Source organism: Boleophthalmus pectinirostris, unplaced genomic scaffold (assembly GCF_026225935.1).
Source record: "Boleophthalmus pectinirostris isolate CB_2022bp ecotype Guang Dong unplaced genomic scaffold, ASM2622593v1 HiC_scaffold_5, whole genome shotgun sequence".
NCBI lineage: Eukaryota > Metazoa > Chordata > Actinopteri > Gobiiformes > Gobiidae > Boleophthalmus > Boleophthalmus pectinirostris.
The window spans coordinates 1,616,043-1,639,996 of record NW_026571404.1 but is presented as its reverse complement, the minus strand read 5'-3'; the positions used below and the strand labels follow the sequence as shown (position 1 = coordinate 1,639,996).

At 53.6% G+C, this 23,954-nt stretch overlaps 1 protein-coding gene across 3 annotated transcripts in view; it reads left to right on the top strand.

Moving 5' to 3' along the window:
• Positions 1–23,954, top strand: part of LOC110166509 (cullin-9) — a 29,086-nt gene that overhangs the window by 2,451 nt on the left and 2,681 nt on the right. For 2 of the 3 annotated variants that reach the window (XM_055162736.1, XM_055162737.1), the window contains exons 1-34: positions 3,878–4,013; positions 6,851–7,013; positions 7,465–7,634; positions 7,707–7,878; positions 8,390–8,569; positions 8,635–9,068; positions 9,185–9,812; positions 9,877–10,022; positions 10,389–10,477; positions 10,551–10,653; positions 10,808–11,032; positions 11,227–11,317; positions 11,568–11,739; positions 12,138–12,249; positions 12,441–12,536; positions 12,892–13,067; positions 13,245–13,378; positions 13,610–13,780; positions 13,902–13,972; positions 15,109–15,291; positions 16,390–16,550; positions 17,045–17,345; positions 17,430–17,571; positions 17,886–18,031; positions 18,627–18,759; positions 19,034–19,233; positions 20,268–20,512; positions 21,099–21,180; positions 21,293–21,474; positions 22,319–22,397; positions 22,568–22,708; positions 23,110–23,274; positions 23,385–23,548; positions 23,824–23,917. In XM_055162736.1, the coding sequence (XP_055018711.1) occupies positions 6,896–7,013; positions 7,465–7,634; positions 7,707–7,878; positions 8,390–8,569; positions 8,635–9,068; positions 9,185–9,812; positions 9,877–10,022; positions 10,389–10,477; positions 10,551–10,653; positions 10,808–11,032; positions 11,227–11,317; positions 11,568–11,739; positions 12,138–12,249; positions 12,441–12,536; positions 12,892–13,067; positions 13,245–13,378; positions 13,610–13,780; positions 13,902–13,972; positions 15,109–15,291; positions 16,390–16,550; positions 17,045–17,345; positions 17,430–17,571; positions 17,886–18,031; positions 18,627–18,759; positions 19,034–19,233; positions 20,268–20,512; positions 21,099–21,180; positions 21,293–21,474; positions 22,319–22,397; positions 22,568–22,708; positions 23,110–23,274; positions 23,385–23,548; positions 23,824–23,917 (5,706 nt within the window). In that variant the 5' untranslated portion in view covers positions 3,878–4,013; positions 6,851–6,895. Of the gene's footprint in view, positions 1–294; positions 563–2,025; positions 2,169–3,229; positions 3,532–3,854; positions 4,014–6,845; positions 7,014–7,464; positions 7,635–7,706; positions 7,879–8,389; positions 8,570–8,634; positions 9,069–9,184; positions 9,813–9,876; positions 10,023–10,388; positions 10,478–10,550; positions 10,654–10,807; positions 11,033–11,226; positions 11,318–11,567; positions 11,740–12,137; positions 12,250–12,440; positions 12,537–12,891; positions 13,068–13,244; positions 13,379–13,609; positions 13,781–13,901; positions 13,973–15,108; positions 15,292–16,389; positions 16,551–17,044; positions 17,346–17,429; positions 17,572–17,885; positions 18,032–18,626; positions 18,760–19,033; positions 19,234–20,267; positions 20,513–21,098; positions 21,181–21,292; positions 21,475–22,318; positions 22,398–22,567; positions 22,709–23,109; positions 23,275–23,384; positions 23,549–23,823; positions 23,918–23,954 lie in introns of those variants that run through there. The other variant, XM_055162738.1, reaches the window with a different exon arrangement.

The window sequence follows — 23,954 nt, the reverse complement described above, 5'->3', positions numbered from 1 at the left end:
TAAGTGTGCGTATAAGTGTGTGTATAAGTGTGTGTTGTGTTCTCAACACATTACCCAGATTTTCCTCAAACCTCCAGTGACACTTCAGACGATGTGAAGAAAGTTTATATTGAGCTTCTACTTGTCTCTCTAACCTCCCCCCTGTCTCTGTCCCTGTCCCTGTCTGCCCCTGTCTCTGCCCCTGTCCCTGTCTGCCCCTGTCTCTGCCCCTGTCCCTGCCCCTGTCCCTGCCCCTGTCCCTGTCCCTGTCCCTGTCCCTGTCTGTCCCTGTCTGTCCCTGTCTGTCCCTGTCAGGCGCAGGACCAGCGGGAGTTGTTGGAGCTTCAGGCAGATGTTCGTTCTCTGGTTTGTCGCGCTCACAGACAGATGCGTCCTCCCCGCAGCGCCACGCTCGGCCACACGGTGTCGGTGCTGAGCTCGTACGCCGCCATTGCCGCGCTCGCACCTGTCTTCAGAGAGACAGGTGCCCTGGACCTGATCCTGGAGCTGCTCTGTGATGGCGACAGGGGCACGAGACGCAGCGCCGGGCAGATCCTCAGAGCGATGGCCTCCCACGACGCAGGTGAAACGCCTGTCGCACCTGTTGCACCCGTCACACCTGTCACACCTGTCTCACTTGTCACACCTGTCACCCTTGTCTCACCCGTCTCACCTGTCTCACCTGTCACCCTTGTCTCACCTGTCTCACCTGTCTCACCTGTCACCCTTGTCTCACCTGTCTCACCTGTCACCCTTGTCTCACCTGTCACCCTTGTCGCACCCGTCTCACCTGTCTCACCTGTCACCCTTGTCTCACCTGTCTCACCCGTCTCACCTGTCACACTTGTCTCACCTGTCTCACCTGTCACCCTTGTCTCACCTGTCACCCTTGTCGCACCTGTCTCACCCGTCGCACCCGTCTCACCCGTCGCACCTGTCACCCTTGTCTCACCCGTCACACCTGTCACCCCTGTCTCACCCGTCTCACCTGTCGCACCTGTCACAGCTGTCTCACCCGTCTCACCTGTCTGACCTGTCTCACCTGTCACCCTTGTCTCACCCGTCTCACCCGTCACACCTGTCACCCTGTCTCACCCGTCTCACCTGTCTCACCTGTCTCACCTGTCGCACCTGTCACCTGTCTCACCTGTCTCACCTGTCTCACCTGTCTCACCTGTCTCACCTGTCACCCTTGTCTCACCTGTCTCACCCGTCACACCTGTCACCCCTGTCTCACCCGTCTCACCTGTCTCACCTGTCGCACCTGTCACCCTGTCTCACCCGTCTCACCTGTCTGACCTGTCTCACCTGTCACCCTTGTCGCACCCGTCTCACCCGTCTCACCTGTCACCCCTGTCTCACCCGTCTCACCCGTCTCACCCGTCTCACCCGTCTCACCTGTCTCACCTGTCTCACCCGTCTCACCTGTCACAGCTGTCTCACACCCGTCTCACCTGTCTCACCTGTCTCACCTGTCTCACCTGTCTCTGTGGTCCTGCTTTAGTCCAGGTTTGGGAGATGTTTTGTTACTTGTCAGTTGTCGATGTTCACGATGACGTCGGGAAAAATGAGATAAATGAGTTACATTTATTTCTTTAAATGAAGCTTATTTAATTTAATTTAAAGTTCATACTTCTGACCCTTTTTCTACTTCAAATGTTTAATTGTGTTATTTTTCTCACATTATTCCTCCTCTGGGGCTTTGGCACGTGAGGGAAAAAAGATTCATTTCAGAAGAGTCACTTCTGACCTGCGCTCGCTTCAGGTTCACTTCTGTCTCTGGTTCTGACACTGGTCCTGGTTCTGACGGTGGTTCTGGTCCTGGTTCTGACGGTGGTTCTGGTCCTGGTTCTGTTTGTGTCTCTGGTTCTGACACTGGTTCTGGTTCTGACGGTGGTTCTGGTCCTGGTTCTGTTTGTGTCTCTGGTTCTGACACTGGTCCTGGTTCTGACGGTGGTTCTGGTCCTGGTTCTGTTTGTGTCTCTGGTTCTGATGGTGGTTCTGGTTCTGGTTCTGACGGTGGTTCTGGTTCTGTTTGTGTTTCAGGGAGCCGGGCCTCGGTTCTGTTGGCTCTGACTCACAGAGATCTGGAGTTGGACTTTGAAAATCGTCTGACGCTTCTGGAGCTTTTTGCCGAAACCACCTCGTCTGAAGAACAGGACAGCTGCGACCACACGCCGCTGCCACAGGTGAGTGCGCCAACGCCAACGCGCCAACACACCAACGCCCACGCCAACACGACAACGCCACGCACACACGACACGCCCACGCACAACGCCCACGCCAACACGCCACGCCCACGCCAACACGACAACGCCACACACACACCAACACACACACGCCAACACACACACACGCCCACACGCCAACGCCAACACACACCAACACGACAACGCCAACACACACACGCCAACGCCAACACAACACAACACACGCCAGCCAACACGCCCAACACACACACGCCACACACGCCAACACACACGCCCACGCCAACACCCACGCCAACACACACCACACGCCAACACACACACACACACACACGCCAACACACACACGCCACGCCAACACGCCAACGCCACACACACCAACACACACACGCCAACGCCAACACACACGCCAACGCCAAACACACCGCCAACGCCAACACACACGCCAACGCCAACACACACGCCAACGCCACACACGCCCACGCCAACGCGCCAACACACCAACGCCCACGCCCACACCAACACGACAACGCCAACACACACCAACACACACACGCCCACGCCAACACGACAACGGCAACGCCCACGCCAACACACACAACACACACACGCCAACACGCCAACGCCCACGCCAACACACACACGCAACACACGCCCACATGCCAACACACACACGCCAACGCCCACGCCAACACGACAACGCCAACACACACCAACACACGCCAACACACACACCAACACACACACGGCACTGCCACAGGTGAGTGCGCCAACGCCAACACGCCAACACACACCCCGCTGCCACAGGTGAGCACGCCAACGCCAACACCAACACACCAGACCGCACCTCTGTCTGAGGTTTTCTTTAACTGGAACTCTTCAAATCCTGTGCGCTGTTAATATTTAATTTATTTTGATTTTATTTTATTTTTTTTATTGGGCCCCGGGGCCACTGTGCGGTGGAAAAATCAGGCCTCAGTGTCCAAAAGGTTAAGAATGTTCTAGATTCTGCTGAAATCGTTCTCGTTCTGTTCCTCGTGCAGATTCCAGGTAAAGCCTTGTTCTCGTTGGTGAAGCGTTATCTTCGTGTGACGTCGCTAGTCGACTCCGCCCCCCCGACGGACGCCGACCCCGCCTCCTGGCTGCGGCGGGAGTTTGAGGTTGCCATGGCGACGGCGGCGCTGGTCTCAGAGCTGGTCCGGGTCTTGGGCTGGGACCGGACTTTGGTCCAGACAGAACCTCAGAAAACCAGGAAGTCCATCTTCAAACCCAACAGCCAATCAGAACGAAGCCAAAGCATCGGCCAATCACAGCGCAGCACTGCCCCGCCCCAGAAGGAGTTCAGGTGAGACCCCAGAGCCGGTTTAGATCCACCCCAGAACCAGGTTAGATCCTCCTGTAGACCAAAACCGGTTTAAATCCACTGTGCTGGTTGAGATCCCACTGTAGTCCTTGGTCCTTGTTAAACTGGTTGAGATCCCGGTGTAGTCCTTGGTCCTTGTTAAACTGGTTGAGATCCCGCTGTAGTCCTTGGTCCTTGTTAAACTGGTTGAGATCCCGCTGTAGTCCTTGGTCCTGTTAAACTGGTTGAGATCCCGCTGTAGTCCTTGGTCCTTGTTAAACTGGTTGAGATCCCGCTGTAGTCCTGACTCGGTCTCTGTGGCTCAGGTCGGCTCAGGACTTCGGGTCTCGGTCTGAGTACGAGTCGTACCTGCAGCAGACGCTCCAACCTGGGACCAGAGTCCGGATGAACCAGGACTACGAGGAGGTCCACACCGGAGACCAGGGCGAGTTCAGGACCAGCAACAACGGCTCCCCCCCGTACAGGTGAGCCCGCCCCTGCCCCCCCCCCCCCCAACCAGGTGAGCCCACCCCCACACAGGTGATGCGTGTCTCTTTGTTTTTGTGCATTGTGTGTGTTGTGTGTGTGTTTTGTGCGTCAGGTTCACTGTGTGTGTGTGTGTGTGTGTTTTGTGCGTCAGGTTCACTGTGTTGTGTGTGTGTGTTGTGCGTCAGGTTCACTGTGTGTGTGTTGTGTGTGTTTTGTGCGTCAGGTTCACTGTGTGTGTGTGTGTTTTGTGCATCAGGTTCACTGTGTGTTGTGTTTTTGTGCGTCAGGTTCACTGTGTGTGTGTTTTGTGCGTCAGGTTCACTGCGTTGTGTGTATTTGTGTGTGTGTTTTTGTGCGTCAGGTTAACTGTGTTGTGTGTGTTGTGTGTGTGTGTTTTGTGCGTCAGGTTCACTGTGTGTGTGTGTTTTGTGCATCAGGTTCACTGTGTTGTGCGTGTTGTGTGTGTTTTGTGCGTCAGGTTCACTGTGTGTGTGTGTGTGTGTTTTTGTGCGTCAGGTTCACTGTGTGTGTGTTGTGTGTGTTTGTGCGTCAGGTTCATGTGTGTGTGTGTGTGTGTTTTGTGCGTCAGGTTCACTGCGTTGTGTGTGTTGTGTGTGTTTTGTGTGTCAGGTTCACTGCGTTGTGTGTGTGTTTTTGTGCGTCAGGTTCACTGCGTTGTGTGTGTTGTGTGTGTGTGTTTTGTGTGTCAGGTTCACTGCGTTGTGTGTGTGTGTGTGTGTTTTTGTGTCAGGTTCACTGTGTGTGTGGTTTTGTGTCAGGTTCACTGTGTTGTGTGTGTTTTGTGCGTCAGGTTCACTGCGTTGTGTGTATTTGTGTGTGTGTTTTGTGCGTCAGGTTAACTGTGTGTTGTGTGTGTTGTGTGTGTGTTTTGTGCGTCAGGTTCACTGTGTGTGTGTGTGTTGTGTGTGTTTTGTGCGTCAGGTTCACTGTGTGTGTTGTGTGTGTTTTGTGCATCAGGTTCACTGTGTGTGTGTTGTGTGTGTGTTTTGTGCGTCAGGTTCACTGCGTTGTGTGTGTGTTGTGTGTGTTTTGTGCGTCAGGTTCACTGTGTGTGTGTTGTGTGTGTGTTTTGTGCGTCAGGTTCACTGCGTGTGTGTGTGTGTTTTGTGTCAGGTTCACTGTGTGTGTGTGTGTGTGTGTTTTGTGCGTCAGGTTCACTGCGTTTGTGTGTGTTGTGTGTGTGTTTTGTGCATCAGGTTCACTGTGTGTGTGTGTTTGTGTGTGTTTTGTGCGTCAGGTTCACTGTGTTGTGTGTGTTGTGTGTGTGTTTTTGTGCGTCAGGTTCACTGCGTTGTGTGTGTGTGTTTTGTGCATCAGGTTCACTGTGTATGTTGTGTGTGTGTTTTGTGCGTCAGGTTCACTGCGTTGTGTGTGTGTTGTGTGTGTGTTTTGTGCGTCAGGTTCACTGTGTGTTGTGTGTGTTGTGTGTGTGTTTTTGCGTCAGGTTCACTGTGTGTGTGTGTTGTGTGTGTTTTGTGTGCATCAGGTTCACTGTGCGTTGTGTGTGTTTTGTGCATCAGGTTCACTGTGTGTGTGTTGTGTGTGTTTGTGCGTCAGGTTCACTGCGTTGTGTGTGTTGTGTGTGTGTTTTGTGCGTCAGGTTCACTGTGTGTGTGTGTTGTGTGTGTTTTGTGCGTCAGGTTCACTGTGTGTGTGTGTGTGTGTTGTGTGTGTTTTGTGCGTCAGGTTCACTGCGTTGTGTGTATTTGTGTGTGTGTTTTGTGCGTCAGGTTCACTGTGTGTTGTGTGTGTTTTGTGCGTCAGGTTCACTGTGTTGTGTGTGTTGTGTGTGTTTTGTGCGTCAGGTTCACTGTGTGTGTGTGTTGTGTGTTTTTGTGCATCAGGTTCACTGTGCGTTGTGTGTATTTGTGTGTGTGTTTTGTGCGTCAGGTTCACTGTGTTGTGTGTGTTGTGTGTGTGTTGTGCGTCAGGTTCACTGTGTGTGTGTTTGTGTGTGTTTTGTGCGTCAGGTTCACTGTGTTGTGTGTGTTTGTGTGTGTGTTTTGTGCGTCAGGTTCACTGTGTTGTGTGTTGTGTGTGTTTTTTTGCGTCAGGTTCACTGCGTTGTGTGTGTTTTTGTGCGTCAGGTTCACTGTGTGTGTGTTGTGTGTGTTTTGTGCGTCAGGTTCACTGTGTGTGTGTTGTGTGTGTTTTTGTGCGTCAGGTTCACTGTGTGTGTGTGTGTGTTGTGTGTGTGTTTTGTGCGTCAGGTTCACTGTGTTGTGTGTGTTGTGTGTGTGTTTTGTGCGTCAGGTTCACTGCGTTGTGTGTGTTGTGTGTGTGTTTTGTGCGTCAGGTTCACTGTGTTGTGTGTGTTGTGTGTGTGTTTTGTGCGTCAGGTTCACTGTGTGTGTGTGTTGTGTGTGTGTTTTGTGCGTCAGGTTCACTGTGTTGTGTGTGTTGTGTGTGTGTGTTTTGTGCGTCAGGTTCACTGTGTTGTGTGTGTGTTTTGTGCGTCAGGTTCACTGTGTGTGTGTGTTGTGTGTGTTTTTGTGCGTCAGGTTCACTGTGTTGTGTGTGTTGTGTGTATTTGTGTGTGTTTTGTGCGTCAGGTTCACTGTGTTGTGTGTGTTGTGTGTGTTGTGTGTGTGTTTTGTGCGTCAGGTTCACTGTGTTGTGTGTGTTTTGTGCGTCAGGTTCACTGTGTGTGTGTGTGTGTGTTGTGTGTGTTGTGTGTGTGTTTTGTGCGTCAGGTTCACTGTGTTGTGTGTGTGTGTTTTGTGCGTCAGGTTCACTGTGTTGTGTGTGTGTTGTGTGTGTTTTGTGCGTCAGGTTCACTGTGTGTGTGTTGTGTGTGTGTTTTGTGCGTCAGGTTCACTGGGACTCGTTGGGTCGGACGTACTGGGTACATTGGCACATGTTGGACCTCGTTGGCTCCTCCACAAAAACCCCAGACCAGACCAAGAACCCGACCGGAACCACCGAGTCCAGACCAGAGCCCAGAGAGACCCGACTGGACCAGGGGCTGCCCACAGGTGACACACACAAACACACACACACAGACACCCATGTACGCACACACACAGGTGACACACACACACACACAGACACGAGTACGCACACACACACACACACACACAGGTGAGGCACACACACACACACACACACAGGTGAGGCACACACACACAGACACACAGGTGAGACGCGCACACATACACATACACAGTGCACAAACACACACACAGAGACACACACACAGACACAACAGACACGCACACACACACACACGCACACACAGGTGAGACGCACACATATAGACACACACACGCACACACAGGTGAGACGCACACATATACACACACGTGCGCACAGGTGAGACGCACACATATACACACGCACACACAGACACGCACACACACTCTCTGTCTCTCTGAAGTGTGTGTTGTCGTGACGTTCTTGTTGTCGTGTTTTTGTCGGCGCCGTCAGAGCCCCTGTTGCTCCGCCCCTCGCTCTACACCTGCCCGTACCTGAGCGCGGGCGAGCAGAAGGGGGCGGAGCTTAGCACAGGTGAGTGGTGGGAGCTGCTGTTCTTCGTGAGGCGTCTGGAGGCGGGGCATCAGGAGCAGGTGCGGAGCGTCCTGCAGAGGGCGCTACAGGTGAGTACGCAGGCGACCTCTGACCTCTAAGACCCGCCCCCTCGACCCACCGCCGCTCTCTCCCGTCCTCAGGAGGCGGAGCTGGACGACGGCGCTCTGATCGGTCTGAGCGTGCCCGTCTCCGTGGCGACGCAGGTCCTGCACTTCCTGGAACAGAATCTGTCGCCGTCGAGTCTGAAAGAACTTGAGCGAGCAAACTGCGCCGTGAAACTGCGAGGGGCGGAGTCAGAACGCACGCGCACAGGTAACACAACGTTTACTTATATACGTGTGTGTTTGTGTGTGTCTATATATGTGTATATATGTATGTGTGTGTGTGTGTGTTTATATATGTGTATATATGTATGTATGTGTGTGTGTGTTTATATGTATATGTGTGTGTATATTTGTATGTGTGTGTAAGTGTGTTCATGTGTTTATATATGTGTTTTTGTGTATTTGTGTGTGTGTGTGTGTCTGTGTGTATCTGTGTCTGTGAGTGTGTGTGTATTTGTATATGTGTGTGTGTTTGTGTTCAAGATTAGTCCAAGATTAGTCCTGGTTCAGTCCTGGTATAGTTCTGGTTCAGTCCTGGTATAGTTCTGGTTCAGTCCTGGTTTAGTCCTGGTTTAGTTCTGGTTCAGTCCTGGTTCAGTCCTGGTTTAGTCCTGGTTTAGTCCTGGTTTAGTCCTGGTTTAGTCCTGGTTTAGTCCCCTGATGTTCTTGTGGTTCTTCGGGTTCTGGTCTGACCTCTGTTCCTGTTCGTGGTGTTTCAGGTTCCTGCTCAGATCTTTGTTCTCCTGATGCGTCTGTGGAGTCAGCCTCAAAAAAACCCAAGACCGAGATGCCCTCAAAGACCCAGACCGAGGTCCAGACCGAGGCCCATACCGAGGTCCAGGTCCAGACCGAGCCATCTTCTGAGGACTTACCCCCAGACCTGGAACAAACCATCTCTGGTGAGTCCAACAGACCAGAGGAACCCAGAGGAACTTACCCTGATGTTCCCCTGTCCTGTCCGCAGTGTTCTCCGAGCGTGTGCAGGAGAAGAGGTCCGTCCTGGAGCGTTTGTCTGAGATGGTGACGGTTCTTCAGGCGGAGCAGGAGACCCAGGCTTCTGGAGGAAGTTCTGGAGGAGGTTCTGGTTCTTCTTATTCTACTCTGGGTCTCCAGCTCGCGGCCGTGGTCCTCATGATCCGGACTCTGGAGAAGGACTCTCCAGAGCGAGACAAGACCTTCACAGAGTCCACCACCAGGTCTCGGGTCCTGAAGCTGGTGGTGGACCTGCTGGGGTCTGAGTCCGAGGTCTTGGTCTGGTCTTGTCTTCGGTTTCTTCGCCGTCTCTTTGTCAAGTTCGATTGGAGGGTGGCGTTCTGCACCGGGGGCGGAGTCTGTGCCCTCCTCGCCGCCATGAGCCACGCCCACGAGAGCGCCAGAGTCCAGCAGGGGGCGCTGGAGGTCAGACGCCCACAGACACACGACACACAACACACGACACACGACACACAACACACAACACACGACACACGACACTCTCTCACCCTGTCGTTCTCTCGTTCTCCTGCCGTGTGCAGGTGCTGCAGCTGGTGACAGGTGCGGGCGGGGCGCCCCCTGTGGCCGAGGGGCAGGTGGTGCGGGAGGTGTTCGCCAGCATCAGCTCGGCCACGCCCCCCGGCTCCAGCGGGCTCCTGGGGGCGGTGCCTGCCGCGCTCCGCCTCCTGCTGCGGCGGCAGAGACGCGGGGATGGACCCGAGGAGGTCCGGACCGAGGACCCGGATCGGACCCGTGATTCAAGCGAGGAGCGGGAGGGGCGGGCCCTGGAGCCCGTGTCGTCCCGTCTGGACGAGGCGCGGTGGAACCTGGAGTCGGGGCGCTGCGGCCTGAACCTGGTGCGCGAGCTGAACGGGACGCGCTCGGCGCCGGAGGAGACGAGGAGCGGCCCGCAGCCAGTTAGGTCGACGTCGAGGGAGGTCCGGGGCCCGGAGGAGCTCGCAGAAGAGGCCCGGGAGGGGACCTCGTCGGAGGACGGGTCCGGCCTGGAGCAGATCCGGGCGGGGCTCCTGGTCCTGTCGTGGCTCCTGTCTCACTCAGAGCTGAAGGTGGCGCTGGAGGCGAGCGACCTGAGCCCGGTGCTGAAGCAGTGCGTGTCCGACTGCGTGCACCCGGCGCTCGCACTGAGCGTGCTCAGAACGCTCTCCTCAGGTGAGTCCTCTAGACCGGTCGGGATCCCGGTCCGGTTCAGGTCTGACCCCAATCCCTCTCTCAGACCAGGACTTGGACCTGCCTGAGTCCCAGGTCCGGACTCTGCTGTCGGGTCTGAAGGAGCCCGGAGCGTCAAAGGAGGTGATCCAGACTCTGGAGAAGGTTCTGTGTGACGCCCAACCACAAGAGGGCGCCCTGCTGCTCCGACAGGTCAGTGTCTGCTCCTCCCCCTCCTGTAACTCCTCCCCCTCCTGTAACTCCTCCCCCTCCTGTGACTCCTCCCCCTCCTGTAACTCTTCCCCCTCCTGTAACTCCTCCCCCTCCTGTAACTCTCCCTCCTCTTGTGACTCCTCCCCCTCTTGTGACTCCTCCCCTCTTGTGACTCCTCCCCTCTTGTGACTCCTCCCCTCTGTGACTCTCCCCTCATGTGACTCCTCCCCTTCCTGTGACTCCGCCCCCTCCTGTGACTCTGCCCCCTCCTGTGACTCTGCCACCTCCTGTGACTCTGCCCCTCCCCGCGACTCTGCCCCCTTATGTGACTCCGCCCCCTCCTGTGACTCCGCTCCCTATGGTCAGGTGACTCAAGACGCTGACGTTTTATTGGACGTCGTGAGTTTGATGGAGACGCAGAAAACAGACAAAACAGCGACGCTGTCCCTGCTGAGGTGAGTCCGCCCCCCGAGCGCTCTTATTGGCCCATGTCTCCGTTCTCTTCTCTGATTGGTTGTTTCCTTGCAGGATTCTGGGGAAACTCTTGGACGGTTTTGACGAGGAGTTTCCGTGGCATCGCGCCGTCGAGCCGAGTGTGAACGCCCTGGGCCTGCACCTGCCCGACCTCAAGGTCAGACCCGGGATAGACCAGGAATAGACCCGGAATAGACCCGGAATAGACCTGATCTAGTCCTGCTTTAGTCCTGGTTTAGTCCTGGTTTAGTCCTTGCTCTCCTGTGGTCCGGTCTGCGTCTGGGCCTAACCCTGTTCTGGTTCTGGTGCAGGTGTGCCAGGCGGCGGTGGCGCTCTTGTTCCGGTTGGCGTCTCTGGATAAAGACTTCGGGGTTCTGATGGTCCGGTTTGGAGCCGGTCCACTTCTGGACCGGGTTCTGGAGAAACACGAGTCTCTGAAGATGACCTCTGACCTGAAGGACCTGATCCAAGACCTGAGCCCAATCTCTGCTCTCTACAAGAGTCTGGGCTCCAGTGTGCTGTCGGGCTGTCTGCAGGTACACAACAACACACACACAACACACACAACACAACACAAAACACACACTCCACAAGTACAACACAACACAACAACACACAATCGCACAACACACACTCCACAGGTACACAACATGCACTTGTCTGTAGTCCTGGTCCTGGCTCTGGTCCTGGTGTTGGTTCTGATGGTTCTGATGGTTGCGTTGTGTTTCAGCTGGTCCTGGGTCAGATCGAGGAGCATCGTCGTTCTCATCGTCCGATCAACATCCCCCTGTTTGACGTGTTCCTCCGACACCTGTGCAAAGGTACTGCACCTGACACACCTGTCACACCTGCACTGCACCTGTCACTCCTGTACTGCACCTGACACATCTGTACTGCACCTGACACATCTGTACTGCACCTGACACACCTGCACCGCACCTGACACACCTGTGATAAAGTCAGTACTAGTATAAATACTGACTTTGAGGTCCTCTGAGGTCTTGTGAGTTCCTTTGAGGTCCTCTTCAGTGTGCCTATAGTTGCTCTTGTTTGCTCCCTCCCCCCCTTCAGGCTCGGGGGCGGAGCTTCGTGAGGACCAGTGCTGGGAGAAGGTGGAGGTTTCGTCCAATCAACATCGAGCGAAGAACCTGACCGACCAGAACCCCAAAACCTACTGGGAGTCCAATGGGTGCTCCGGGTCGCACACCATCACCGTGGTGATGAGGAGGGGCGTGGCCATCAGGTAACCTCGCCCACCCACCTGTCCAGAGCACCTGTCCAGAGCACCTGTCGGCCAGTTGTGTTGTCATGTTTTTGTTTTTTTGTATGTGTGGTGGTGTTTTTTTTTTTTTTTTTTTTGTGTATTTTTGTGTGTGTGTTGTCGTGTTCGATCCTCACAGTTCAGCTCAGTCCAGTTTAATCCGAGGTTTTACGCAGAAACTCCAAAAATCCCAAATCTGCTCCCAAAACCAGATCAGAGAAAGAACAAGAACCGACTAAACCGCTAAAAGACCAGAGAGCACCTGTCTGTCCCTGTCTGTTCCTGTCTGTCCCTGTCTGTTCCTGTCTGTTCCTGTCTGTTCCTGTCTGTCCCTGTCTGTTCCTGTCTGTCCCTGTCTGACCTGTGACCTGTGACCTCAGGGAGCTGGCGGTGCTGCTGTCCTCAGATGACTCGAGTTACATGCCGGCCAAGATCATGGTTTACGGAGGAGACGACAGCACCTCGTCTGCCCTGTCCACGGAGCTCAGCACGGTACTGACCTCCTCTGACCCTCTGACCCCCGACCCCCCTCTGACCCCCCTTTGACCCCTCCTGACTCTCTGACCCCCCCCTCTGACCCTCCTCTGACCTTCCTCTGACCCCCTCTGACCCCCATCTGACCCCGCCTGACCCTCTGCTCCTCCTCTGACCCTCTCTTCTGACCCTCTTCTTCTGACCCTCAGGTGAACGTGGCTCCCTCTGCGTCTCGTGTGGTACTGCTGCAGAATCAGACTCGGTTTTGGCCTGTGGTTCAGATCCGGATCAAGAGGTGCCAACAGGTGAGACAGACGGACACAGACGGAGACAGACGGAAACAGACGGAGACAGACGGTCACAGACGGAGACAGACGGAGACAGACGAGACAGACGGACACAGACGGACACAGACGGACAGACGAGACAGACGGAGACAGACGGAGACAGACCGGCACAGACGGAGACAGATGGACACAGACGGAGACAGACGGAGACAGACGGACAGACGGACACAGACGGAGACAGACGGAGACAGACAGACGGACACAGACGGAGACAGACGGTCACAGACGGAGACAGACGGACACAGACGGAGACAGACGGACACAGACGGACACAGACCGGCACAGACCGGCACAGACTGGTGTTGTGTTTCAGGGTGGCATAGACACGCGGGTGCGGGGGCTGGAGGTGCTCGGGCCGAAGCCCACCCTGTGGCCTGTGTTTCGGGGGCAGATGTGTCTCAGGACTCACCTGTTTTACTCGAGTAAAGCTCAGAGCTGGAGCCAACAGGTGCGAGCCGACCGGAGTCAACTGCTCTCCATCTACCACAGGTACTCCCCTCTACTTCTACTTATACTCTTGTACTTGTACTTATACTCTTGTACTTGTACATTAGTACTTATCCTTTTGTACTTGCACTTGTACTTATACTTGTACTCTTATACTTGTACTTATAATTTTACTTGTACTTGTACTTATCCTGTTGTACTTGTACTTGTACTCTTGAGGTTGAACTCCGTGTTGAAGTTGGAGCAGGCTTTCGCCGACCGTTTCCTGCCCGACCCCGAAGCCTCGTCTGCCCTGGGGCAGACCGTGTGGGACGCCTTGGTGTGCCCGTTGGTGCATGCCGTGACATCATCAGGTGAGACAGGAAGTCTCCCACACCTGACTGCCCAGTACCAGTACAAGGAGTAGTAGTACTATTTGTAGTAGTATTTATAGTAGATGTAGTAGTATTTACAGTGGTATTTATAGTACCTCTAGTAGTATTTGTGTATTTCAGAGTCTCCGGCGCTCGCCTGGCTGCTCTCTCAGTATTTACAGTAGTATTTGTAGTATTTGCAGTACTGACAGTAGTATTTGTGTATTTCAGAGTCTCCGGCGCTCGCCTGGCTGCTCTCTCAGTATTTACAAAATTCCGAGTCGTCGCGGCGTTGGAAATCTCGGGCGGCCATCTTTAATTCTCGTGTGCGGCGCCTCGTGCACCTGCTCGTGCACGTGGACACCGGCCCCGCCCCCGAGCCTGAGCCCCGTCCCTCCGCAGGTACAGCCCCGCCCCCTCACTCTCTCAGCCCCGCCCCCTTCCTCTCAGCCTCATCCCCGGTAGCCCCGCCCCCGGGTAGCCCCCTGGTAGCCCCGCCCCTCACTCTGTGCTCTTGTTTCAGAGTCGAAGCCTTGTGAGCGCAGCAGCATCAGTGACATGGCCCAGTGTTGGCAGAGCGTCGTCCAGCAGCAGGTACAGATGCCCCAGATGCCCTCCCACACGTTACCCCCCCGTGCGCCACATGCCTCAGGTCACGTTTACACTGAACAACCAAAACCACTCTCATCTGAGGCCCCGTCCACAGATCTCCATACGGTGCACCTCCTATTTGATAAGATATATTTCAAATTGATTCGATATACTTAAGTAAAAATAAAGTCTAAATCATGTGTGTGACTAAAAGTCTTTGTTAAATCACTTCTTGTGCAAAGTTCAAATGAAACACAAACATTTTAATCATCAAAACAATGATGTATGTTTGTGTGTGTCGTGCCCAAACAGGTGTGTACATGTGTCTCTGCATCAGAAGGAGCGAGACACAAACAGTGGGTCAGTCTGTAACGAACCGAAGCACAAATGTGGATTTAACCAGGATTTGTAGAAGAAATTCCACACTTTCCGTTGCGTTGGGACAAGTGTGAGTCCATGTGCACAGTGGATAAAGCAGCACATATGTTTCTGTGTCCAGTGGGAAAAAGTTTTTCCAGGTGAGAGTCGCTCAATGTGGATGACGAGGCCCCGCCCCCCCTCCCCCCGTACGCTGTCCTGGTTTTGACAAACACAAATCTGGTCACACTGACCTGTATTCACCTGAGTCATGTCTTTTAATCCAACACAAGTTGAACCACATCAGCGACACAAGAGCTGGAGTTTTATCTTCACTTAGTTTATGTAAATTAGTGATGTGGTTTTAAGTTTTGTTTGTGAGATTTGAACAAAACTGAATTAAACACATTATAATGTCAAACGGGCTGATCGTTAGGGTTTATATGTCGTTAAGTTGAATTTATTTTTGCAGATTAGTGCAGATAGTAATAATAATAATGATCATTTTAATATTAAAACGTTAATGATTAATCGATAATGGATCGTTAATTCTTCTGACGATCGATTAAGAAAATTTCATCGAATGCCCGTCCCTAGTCGGTGATCAAATGTTTAATTAAAAGTGTTTCTTCTGGAAGGTTTTTCTGACACATTTGCTTCTACAGACAGTGAAAAAAAACCTGAAGCATCTCAAAAGTCCTCACATGCCCCCCCACTCTCCTCACATGCCCTCCCCCGTGTGTCAGTTTTCTCAGATGCCCTCCCTGTTTCTGTGTGGTCAGGTGCGGGGGTTCCTGAGCGCCTGCCTGGGGGAGCCGCACCTGTCGGAGCGTTACAGTGAGCTGTACCAGAGCCTCCTCAGATCCACCACAGAACTGTTCCACAAACACCAGGCCTTCACCGTGGCTCTGAGACAGGGCTTCTCCTCCGCCCTGCTGCACCTGTCAGTCAGCCAGGGAGTCGCCGTGAGTACCACCTGTCTGCACCTGTCTCTCAGTCCTGGTTTCCTGTGTGGGTGTGTTGGACTTGGAGCTGTGTCTCTGTGGATCAGGACCAGGTTCTTTGCACAAAAATCATGTTAATTAATAAAAAACATTTAGTTTTAACACATTATTTTGTTTTACGCATAAAAAGGAAGAAAGAAAAGTTTTTAATTTTTATCAAAAAATAACTCCTCAGGTTTGTGTTCGAGTCTCGTTTTCGGGACATTTAGGACGAGATTCAGGATTCAAGACAGCAGCTTTGATTTTGGGACTGTCCCAGATTTTTCAGGACGTCTGGTCACACTGATGTAGACTCCAGGTTCCCACGGTCATGGGAATCCTGGAAAAGTCCTGGAAATTGAAAATGTAATTTTCCAGACCTGGAAAACTCATGGATTTTTAGTCTTTCTTTCCCACAGCTCCAGTGTTCTGTTCAGTTCTCATGAGTCTGAACCTTTTGTTTAAAAGAGACGACAGTAAATGCACTGACAGGATTTAGAATGTTCAAAACTATAATCCCAAACCATAAAGTGAGTGGAAAGAGTTCACAGTTCAGATTTACACCTAAAGGTCTGATCAGTTCTACACATGTAGGTGCTGTAAAGTCCTGGAAAATTCACTTTAGTCATGAAAAAGTCCTGGAAAAGTTTTAAAATTATGGCAGCGAAAAAGAGTGAGAGCCCTGAGACTCACTCTCACCTGACCCCGCCCCCTCCTCCTGTTGGTCACTCTCACCTGTCCCCGCCCTCTTCTCTTATTGGTTACTCTCACCTGTCCCCGCCCCCTCCTCCTGTTGGTCACTCTCACCTGTCCCCTCCCCCTTCAATTACTGGTCACTCTTACCTGTCCCCGCCCCCTTCTTTTATTGGTCACTCTCACCTGTCCCCGCCCGTTCCTCCTGTTGGTCTCTCTCACCTGTCCCCGCCCCCGCCTCCTGTTGGTCACTCTCACCTGTCCCCGCCCCCTTCCTTCCTGTTGGTTAGTCTCTGTCAGGTTCAGTGAGTGACTGCTGGACTGAACCAATCACAGAGAAGCGTGAGGAGCTGAAGTGACCCCCTGTTTTTTTTTTTGTTCTTTCAGGTGAGCGAGTGCTTCGCCCGTCACATCGGTCACATGATCTCTCAGGTGAGCGCACCTGGAGCCAAGGGGGAGGAGTCAGAGCAGAAGCTGCAGAAGTTCCTCGAGCCGATGCTTTTCCTGAGCGGACTCGAACTCGCGACCAGCTTCGAGCACTTCTACAGGTAATGACGTCACCGCGGAAAATGACGTCACTGCGGGAAATGACATCACTATCATCGTCATTATTTTTATTTGGAATTAAATCTCTCATGTGAACGTGGCGACTGTGAGCCTCTCTGTGATTGGCCGTGTGTGTGTGAGCTTCTCTCTGATTGGCCGTGTGTGTGTGAGCCTCTCTTTGATTGGCTGTGTGTGTGAGCCTCTCTCTGATTGGCCGTGTGTGTGTGTGAGCCTCTCTGATTGGCCGTGTGTGTGTGAGCCTCTCTCTGATTGGCCGTGTGTGTGTGAGCTTCTTTCTGATTGGCCGTGTGTGTGTGAGCTTCTTCTGATTGGCCGTGTGTGTGTGAGCTTCTTTCTGATTGGCTGTGTGTGTGTGAGCCTCTCTTTGATTGGCCGTGTGTGTGAGCCTCTCTCTGATTGGCCGTGTGTGTGTGTGAGCCTCTCTGATTAGCCGTGTGTGTGATCCTCTCTCTGATTGGCCGTGTGTGTGTGGTAGGCGGTTCCTGGGCGACCGGCTGCTCCTGATTGGCGGCGTGTGGCTGGAGAGCGCTGTGATTGGTCAGATCGGGGCGTGTTTCCCGGCGCGGTTGCCTCAGCAGATGATCCTGAACCTGAGGGAGTCCGAGGAGATGCACCGAGAGTTCAGTCTGCACCAGCTCCACAGACTCGACCGAGAACTCGACCAAGACCAGGACTTAGACCAAGACCAGGACCTGACCCAAGACCTGGACCTGGACTTAGACCAGGAGCGAGACGTGGAACTCGATTTGGATCAGTTCAAGACCGACTCGGACCAGGTGAGACCTTTACCTCTGTGTAGACCTGGTTAGGTCCTGGTTCAGTCCTGGTTCATTCGTGGTTCTGGTTCTGGTTCTGCTCAGACTCCGGAGGTCGTGGTCCAGGTCTTGTCTCCTCGCTGTTGGAGCGTCTCGTCTCAGTTTTTCTTGGATCAGACTCGACTCGACCTTCTGCCCAAACCCTTCCTGAAGACTCTGCACCTGTATGAGGACTTCTACCACCACTGTGAGTGCTCCTGTCTGCTCCTGTCTGCTCCTGTCTGCTCCTGTCTGCTCTGCCTGCTCCTGTCTGCTCCTGTCTGCTCCTGTCTGCTCCTGTCTGCTCCTGTCTGCTCCTGTCTGGTGTGTTGCTCCTGGGGGTGTGGTTGAGGTGGGTGGTGGGTGTGTGTGTGGTGCGGGTGAGGTGGGTGGTGGGTGTGTGGGTGGTGCGGGTGCAGGTGTGTGTGGTGTGGGTGAGGTGGGTGGTGGGTGTGTGTGTGGTGTGGTTGAGGCAGGTGAGGCGTTGAGGTGGTTTTGAACACGTTTTCTTTTCCTCCTCAGATCAGTCGAGTTTCTCTCAGACCGGGTCGAGTCCTCGTCGGCTGCAGTGGACGTCTTTGGGTCGGGCCGAGGTCCGGTTTGGGTCCTGGACTCTGAGCGTGTCCACGGTGCAGATGCTGATCCTGCTGCAGTTCAACCGCCACCAGGTACCAGGAAACACAACCACGAACTCAACCACCAACTCTACCACCAACTCTACCAAACTCTACCACCAACTCTACCACCAACTCTACCACAAACTCAACCACAAACTCAACCACCAACTCTACCACAAACTCAACCACAAACTCAACCACAAACTCAACCACAAACTCAACCACAAACTCTAACCACAAACTCTACCACAAACTCAACCACAAACTCAACCACCAACTCAACCACCAACTCAACCACAAACTCTACCACCAAACTCTACCACAACTCAACCACCAACTCTACCAAACTCAAACCACCAACCACCAACTACCACAAACCACCACTCAACAACTCAACCAAACTCAAACTCAAACAACTCACACAACTCAACCACCAACTACCACCAACTCTACCACCAACTCTACCACAACTCTACCACAACTCACCACAACTCTACCACCAACTCTACCACAAACTCAACCACAAACTCTACCAAAAAAACTACCAGAAAATTTTACCAGGAAACCGCGCACGCTGGCCCGGGTGCTCGGCCCGGGGGCCCGGCACGTGGGCTCCTGTGTCTGACTGGAGCTGGTGTTTCCACAGGAGCTGAGTGTGAACGTTCTTCTGACCCGGACCGGACTGTCAGAACCTCTGCTGCTGCACGCGCTCCAGCCTCTGACCCGAGCAGACGGACCGCTCATGTACGGACCGGGCCAGAACCAGGACCAGAACCAAGGTCAGAACCAGACCAGAACCAAGGTCAGAACCAGACCGGTCCAGGTCCGACCTCGGTCCAGACTCGCTTCATTCTAACGTCACAAACAGAGTTGACAGATTTTTGTGCCGTGTTCAGTTTGACAGAAAAGTTCCAGAGTGTCTTTAAGAGTGCGCCCCCTGCTGGTCGTTGCTCAGAATGTTCCACAGTGTGTCTTTAAACTGTTGGTTCTGTGTGTGAGCGGCTCGCCTCTCCACAGAGCTGTATAATGTGGTGTGTGTGTCTGGTGTTGCAGTGGTGTGCGTGGACCCGCAGGTGGCGCTGCGCTCTGAGCACGGCTCCGCGCACGTGAGGCTCGCCCCGGACGAGAACTACAGGAGCGCGCACGAGGACGCCGCCGCCATCCTGGAGCGCAAGAGGAACTTCCTGTTGTGCGCCATCGTCCGGGTTCTAAAGCAGGAACGAGAACTTCACATCGACCACCTCGTCTACAAGGTCACGACCCTGACCTCTGACCCTCTGACCTCCACACACGCCACGTTTACATGAGAGATTTAATTCTGAATCAAAAATAATTCCTCTTTAAAAACTCCATGTAAACACTTAATTCTTTAAACTTAATAGTGAAGAAAGTGTTTGGTTTATTCTGATTTTAAATGCCCATCTGATGTAAAATAACTCTTTTCATGTTGTATCTTCTGGGGCAGGTGTGTCATAGGTGAATCTGCCGCGTCGTCGTTGTAGCAGCTTTAGTTCGTTGTCACGTGGGAGGGTGGCAGAAATACACTGCCATTTGTTTAAAAAACACAGAATCAATCTAAAAACCACTTCAGCGACAAATCCAAGGCCCACACATCACTCTGAGAAGGTAGAAAGGTCTGAAAAATTGATTTAGCATGAGATGGGCCATTTAAAGCTGAATGAATTTGGTTCCTGGATCATGTTTGTCGTTTGTTCTTGTTAAAATAATGTTGGTGCTTCGGCGCATGTTCGTTGTATCGTCCTTCGATCCGGCTCCACCAGTCCTGTCTCGGGACTTTGATCCACGTCTCTTTGGATTTGTGAGCGGGATGCGGGAGTGGGCTGAGCTTTTGTCTCCTTCCTCCTTCTCCAACACTCTTCCCTTCTCCTCCTCAGCTCACAGACGCAAAGTGTGATGAGACAATTCTCCAGCCGCTGCTTCACAATTATCATTAGAACCACTGGGGGAAAAGTTTGGATGGTGTTTGTGTCGGTGGAGGAACGACAAACCCAGACGACAGAAAAGTCGGGAGCAGCTGAAGTTTGTGTTTTCTTTATAAAGACGTAAATCTGTTGGTGTCTCTGTCCAATCAGAAACCCCCCCCCCCCCCAGACGCTCACACACAGGAAATAAAAAACATTTAAATAGTTTAACACAAAACAACAATTCAACATTTTTATTTACACAGAAACAACAAGAGAAGATTTGAATTCAGATCCTCATGTAAACGTGCGAGTGTGAGACCTGAGGAGACGGTGAAGTTGAACTTGTGCCTTTTCTTTTCCAGGTGTTGGATTTGTGTCAGAAGAGTCCTGCTGCTCCGTCCTCAGACCCCGGGCTTAGTCCTGGTCCAGAGCCTGGTCCGGTCCGGTTCTCCTGCTCCTCTGCGGACGTGCTGTCGTGTCTCATGCATCTCTTCAGTAAAAACCTGGTCCAGAGGAAACCGGACCGGCCCCAGATCCTCGAGTACCTCCCCGAAGTCCAGACGCCCCCGAGAGGCCAGGCCCTGGACTACAGCCACAGCGAGACCAGGTCTGGGCCATTTAGACCTGGTTTAGTCCTGGTTTAGTCCTGGTTTAGACCTGGTTTAGTCCTGGTTTAGTCTTGGTTAACTCCTGGTTTAGTCCTGGTTTAGTCTTGGTTTACTCCTGGTTTACTCTTTGTTTAGTCCTGGTTTAGTCCTGGTTTAGTCCTGGTTTAGTCTTGGTTTACTCCTGGTTTAGTCCTGGTTTAGTCCTGGCTCGGTCCTGGTTTAGTCTTGGTTTACTCCTGGTTTACTCTTTGTTTAGTCCTGGTTTAGTCTTGGTTTACTCCTGGTTTAGTCCTGGTTTAGTCCTGGCTCGGTCCTGGTTTGGTCCTGGTTTAGTCCTGGCTCGGTCCTGGCTCGGTCCTGGTTTAGTCCTGGTTTAGTCCTGGCTCAGTCCTGGTTTGGTCCTGGTTTGGTCCTGGTTTAGTCCTGGCTCGGTCCTGGTTTAGACCTGGTTTAGACCTGGCTCAGTCCTGGTTTAGTCCTGGTTTAGACCTGGCTCAGTCCTGGTTTAGTCTTGGTTTAGACCTGGTTTAGACCTGGCTCAGTCCTGGTTTAGTCTTGGTTTAGACTCTGACCCTGTCGTTTCAGTCTGGAGGACCTGAGTCTGGACTCTGGTCGGACCATGACCCAAGACGAAGTCCGAGAACTAATGCAGAAGACCGTCCAGCAGGTATGAGTCTTGGTTCAGATCCGGTTCAGGCCCGGTTCAGGCCCGGTCCAGACCCGGTTCAGGCCTGGTTCAGACAAGGTTCTGGTTCAGACCCGGTTTTTGTCCGTTGCAGGTGGCGGCGGCGCTGTCGATGGCGCCGGAGTGGGCGGAGCATCTGTTGGTTCTGAACATGTGGGACGTGGATCGAGTGACTCAGCGTTTCACAGACGACCCCGAGACCCTGCTGCTGGAGGCGGGGCTACAGACACCTGACCCCGCCCCCTCCAACGACCCCGCCCCCGGCCTCAACGACAGGTGAGTGACAGGGGCAGGAGGGCAGGGGACTGACAGGTGCAGGTGAGTGACAGGTGCAGGAGAGCAAGAAAGTGGCAGGTGAGTGACAGGGGAGTGACAGGTGCACTGGAGCGAGAGAGTGGCAGGTGAGTGACAGGTGCAGGAGAGCGAGAGAGTGGCAGGGGAGTGACAGGTGAGGGACACGTGCAGGAGAGTGGGGGAGTGGCAGGGGAGTGACAGGTGCAGGAGAGTGGGGGAGTGACAGGTGCAGGAAAGAGAGGAGAGTGGCAGGGGAGTGACAGGTGCAGGAGAGCAGGGGAGTGACACAAGACTTAAACACCAAAATGGATTTTGATTTGAAAGAACAGGATTTTAGACCTGGTTTAGACCTGTTGAGGCGGCGGTGGCGGTCGGCGAGGCGGCGGTCGGCGAGGCGGCGGTGGCGGTTGGCGAGGGCCTTTGGCAGTTTTGTTTTAAATTTGTGAGGATGGCGGGGCAGAGAGGCTTTAGTGGTTCTATCACATAAACCGGTGGCGGCGTGTCCGGGTCCTCGTTAGGGGGCGGGGCTTTCTCTTCTCCTTCTGGATAATGACATCACTGGAGCGTGCTCTCTGATTGGTCAACGTGTCTGATGACAAAGTTCACCTTTTCACTTCTAACATCAGAAGCTCAAACGCACTGACGCCCAAGGACACACACACACGGACTAGACACACAGACCTGACTCCGCCCCGCTGCCGCCGCCCTGACGCCACCCCGCCACTGCCACCCTGATGCCGTCCCGCCGCCGCCGCCGTCTGAGCGCTGCTTTAGACTCGTAGTGACTCTGCTCAGTTTGACTCGAGTTTCTTTTGGCGTCTTGCAGTTTGTCGTCGTGTCCCGTTTGTCTGAACCCAGGGTCAGAGGACACGCCCACTCTGAGCTGCGGACACTTCTGCTGCCAGGTAAGCCCCGCCCCCTCCACCACTGTTACCTAGCAACCGTAATGTAAACGAGCCAAACCCAGACACTTCATAAACTCTGCCCCTCTGCTCTTTGCCTGGTCCTGGTCTGGTCCTGGTCCTGGTCTGGTCCTGGTCTGGTCTGGTCTGGTCCTGGTCTGGTCCTGGTCCAGTCTTGTTGGGAGGAGTACCTGACGTCGAGGATCGAGCAGAACCTGGGTCTCTCGTGTAACTGTCCCATCACCGACTGCACTGCCCAGCCCCCCCCCGCCTTCTACCGACAGGTGCTGCAGGACGCCGACACGCTCCGACAGGTGAGCCCACAGACAGGTGAGCCCACAGACAGGTGAGCCCACAGACAGGTGAGCCCACAGACAGGTGAGCCCACAGACAGGTGAGCTCTGTTCTGTGTGTGTAATAGTGTGTGTTGTTGTTGTTGTCATCCCCCTCCCGACAGTACGAGGGCGCTCTCTGTTGTGTGTAACAGTCTGTTGTGTGTAACAGTGTGTTGTGTGTAACAGTGTGTTGTGTGTAACAGTGTGTTGTTGTCGTCCCCTCCCGACAGTACGAGGGCGCTCTCTGTTGTGTGTAACAGTGTGTTGTGTGTAACAGTGTGTTGTTGTCGTCCCCCTCCCGACAGTACGAGGGCGCTCTCTGTTGTGTGTAACAGTCTGTTGTGTGTAACAGTGTGTTGTTGTCGTTCTCCTCCCGACAGTACGAGGGCGCTCTCCTGCGCTCCTACGTGGACTCGTGTTCTAACTTGACCTGGTGCACAAACGGCGGCGGCTGCGACCGAGTCCTGATGAGGCAGAGTCTGGGCGCCTCAGGTCGATGTGGAGAGTGCGGCTGGACCAGCTGCTTCACCTGCTCCTTCACTGAGGTACAGGACCGCACCTGACGCGCCCCTGACGCGCACCTGACACAGGATTATATTTGTTATAGTGTTTTGTTGTTGTGTTGTTGTGTGACTCTGGTGTGCGTTGCTCGTAGGCACACTTCCCGGCGTCGTGCTCGCACATCGCCCGCTGGGTGGATGACGGGGGATTTTACGAGGGCATGAGTCTGGAGGCTCAGAGTAAACATCTCGCCAAACTCATCTCCAAACGCTGCCCCCACTGTTCCACCGCCATCGAGAAGAACGAGGGCTGTCTACAGTAAGAACCAGGACCGAGATCAGGACCAGGACTGAGACCAGGACCGAGACCCAGACCGAGACCAGGACCAGGACCAACACCCAGACCAAGACCCAGACCGAGACCAGGACTATAACAGGACCAAACGCTGATCCCACTGTTCCACCGCCATCGAGAAGAACGAGGGCTGTCTGCAGTAAGAACCCGGACCATGATCAGACCAGGACCCAGACCAGGACTGGACCAGGACTAGACCAGGACTGGACCAGGTCTAACCCAGGTCTCCTCTGTTTCAGTATGACCTGTGCCAAATGCAGTCATGGATTCTGCTGGAGGTGCCTCAAACCCTGGAAACCAACTCACAAAGATTATTACAACTGCTCCGCCTCGGTCTGTACCCGGATCACAACCAGATCTACACGGGTTT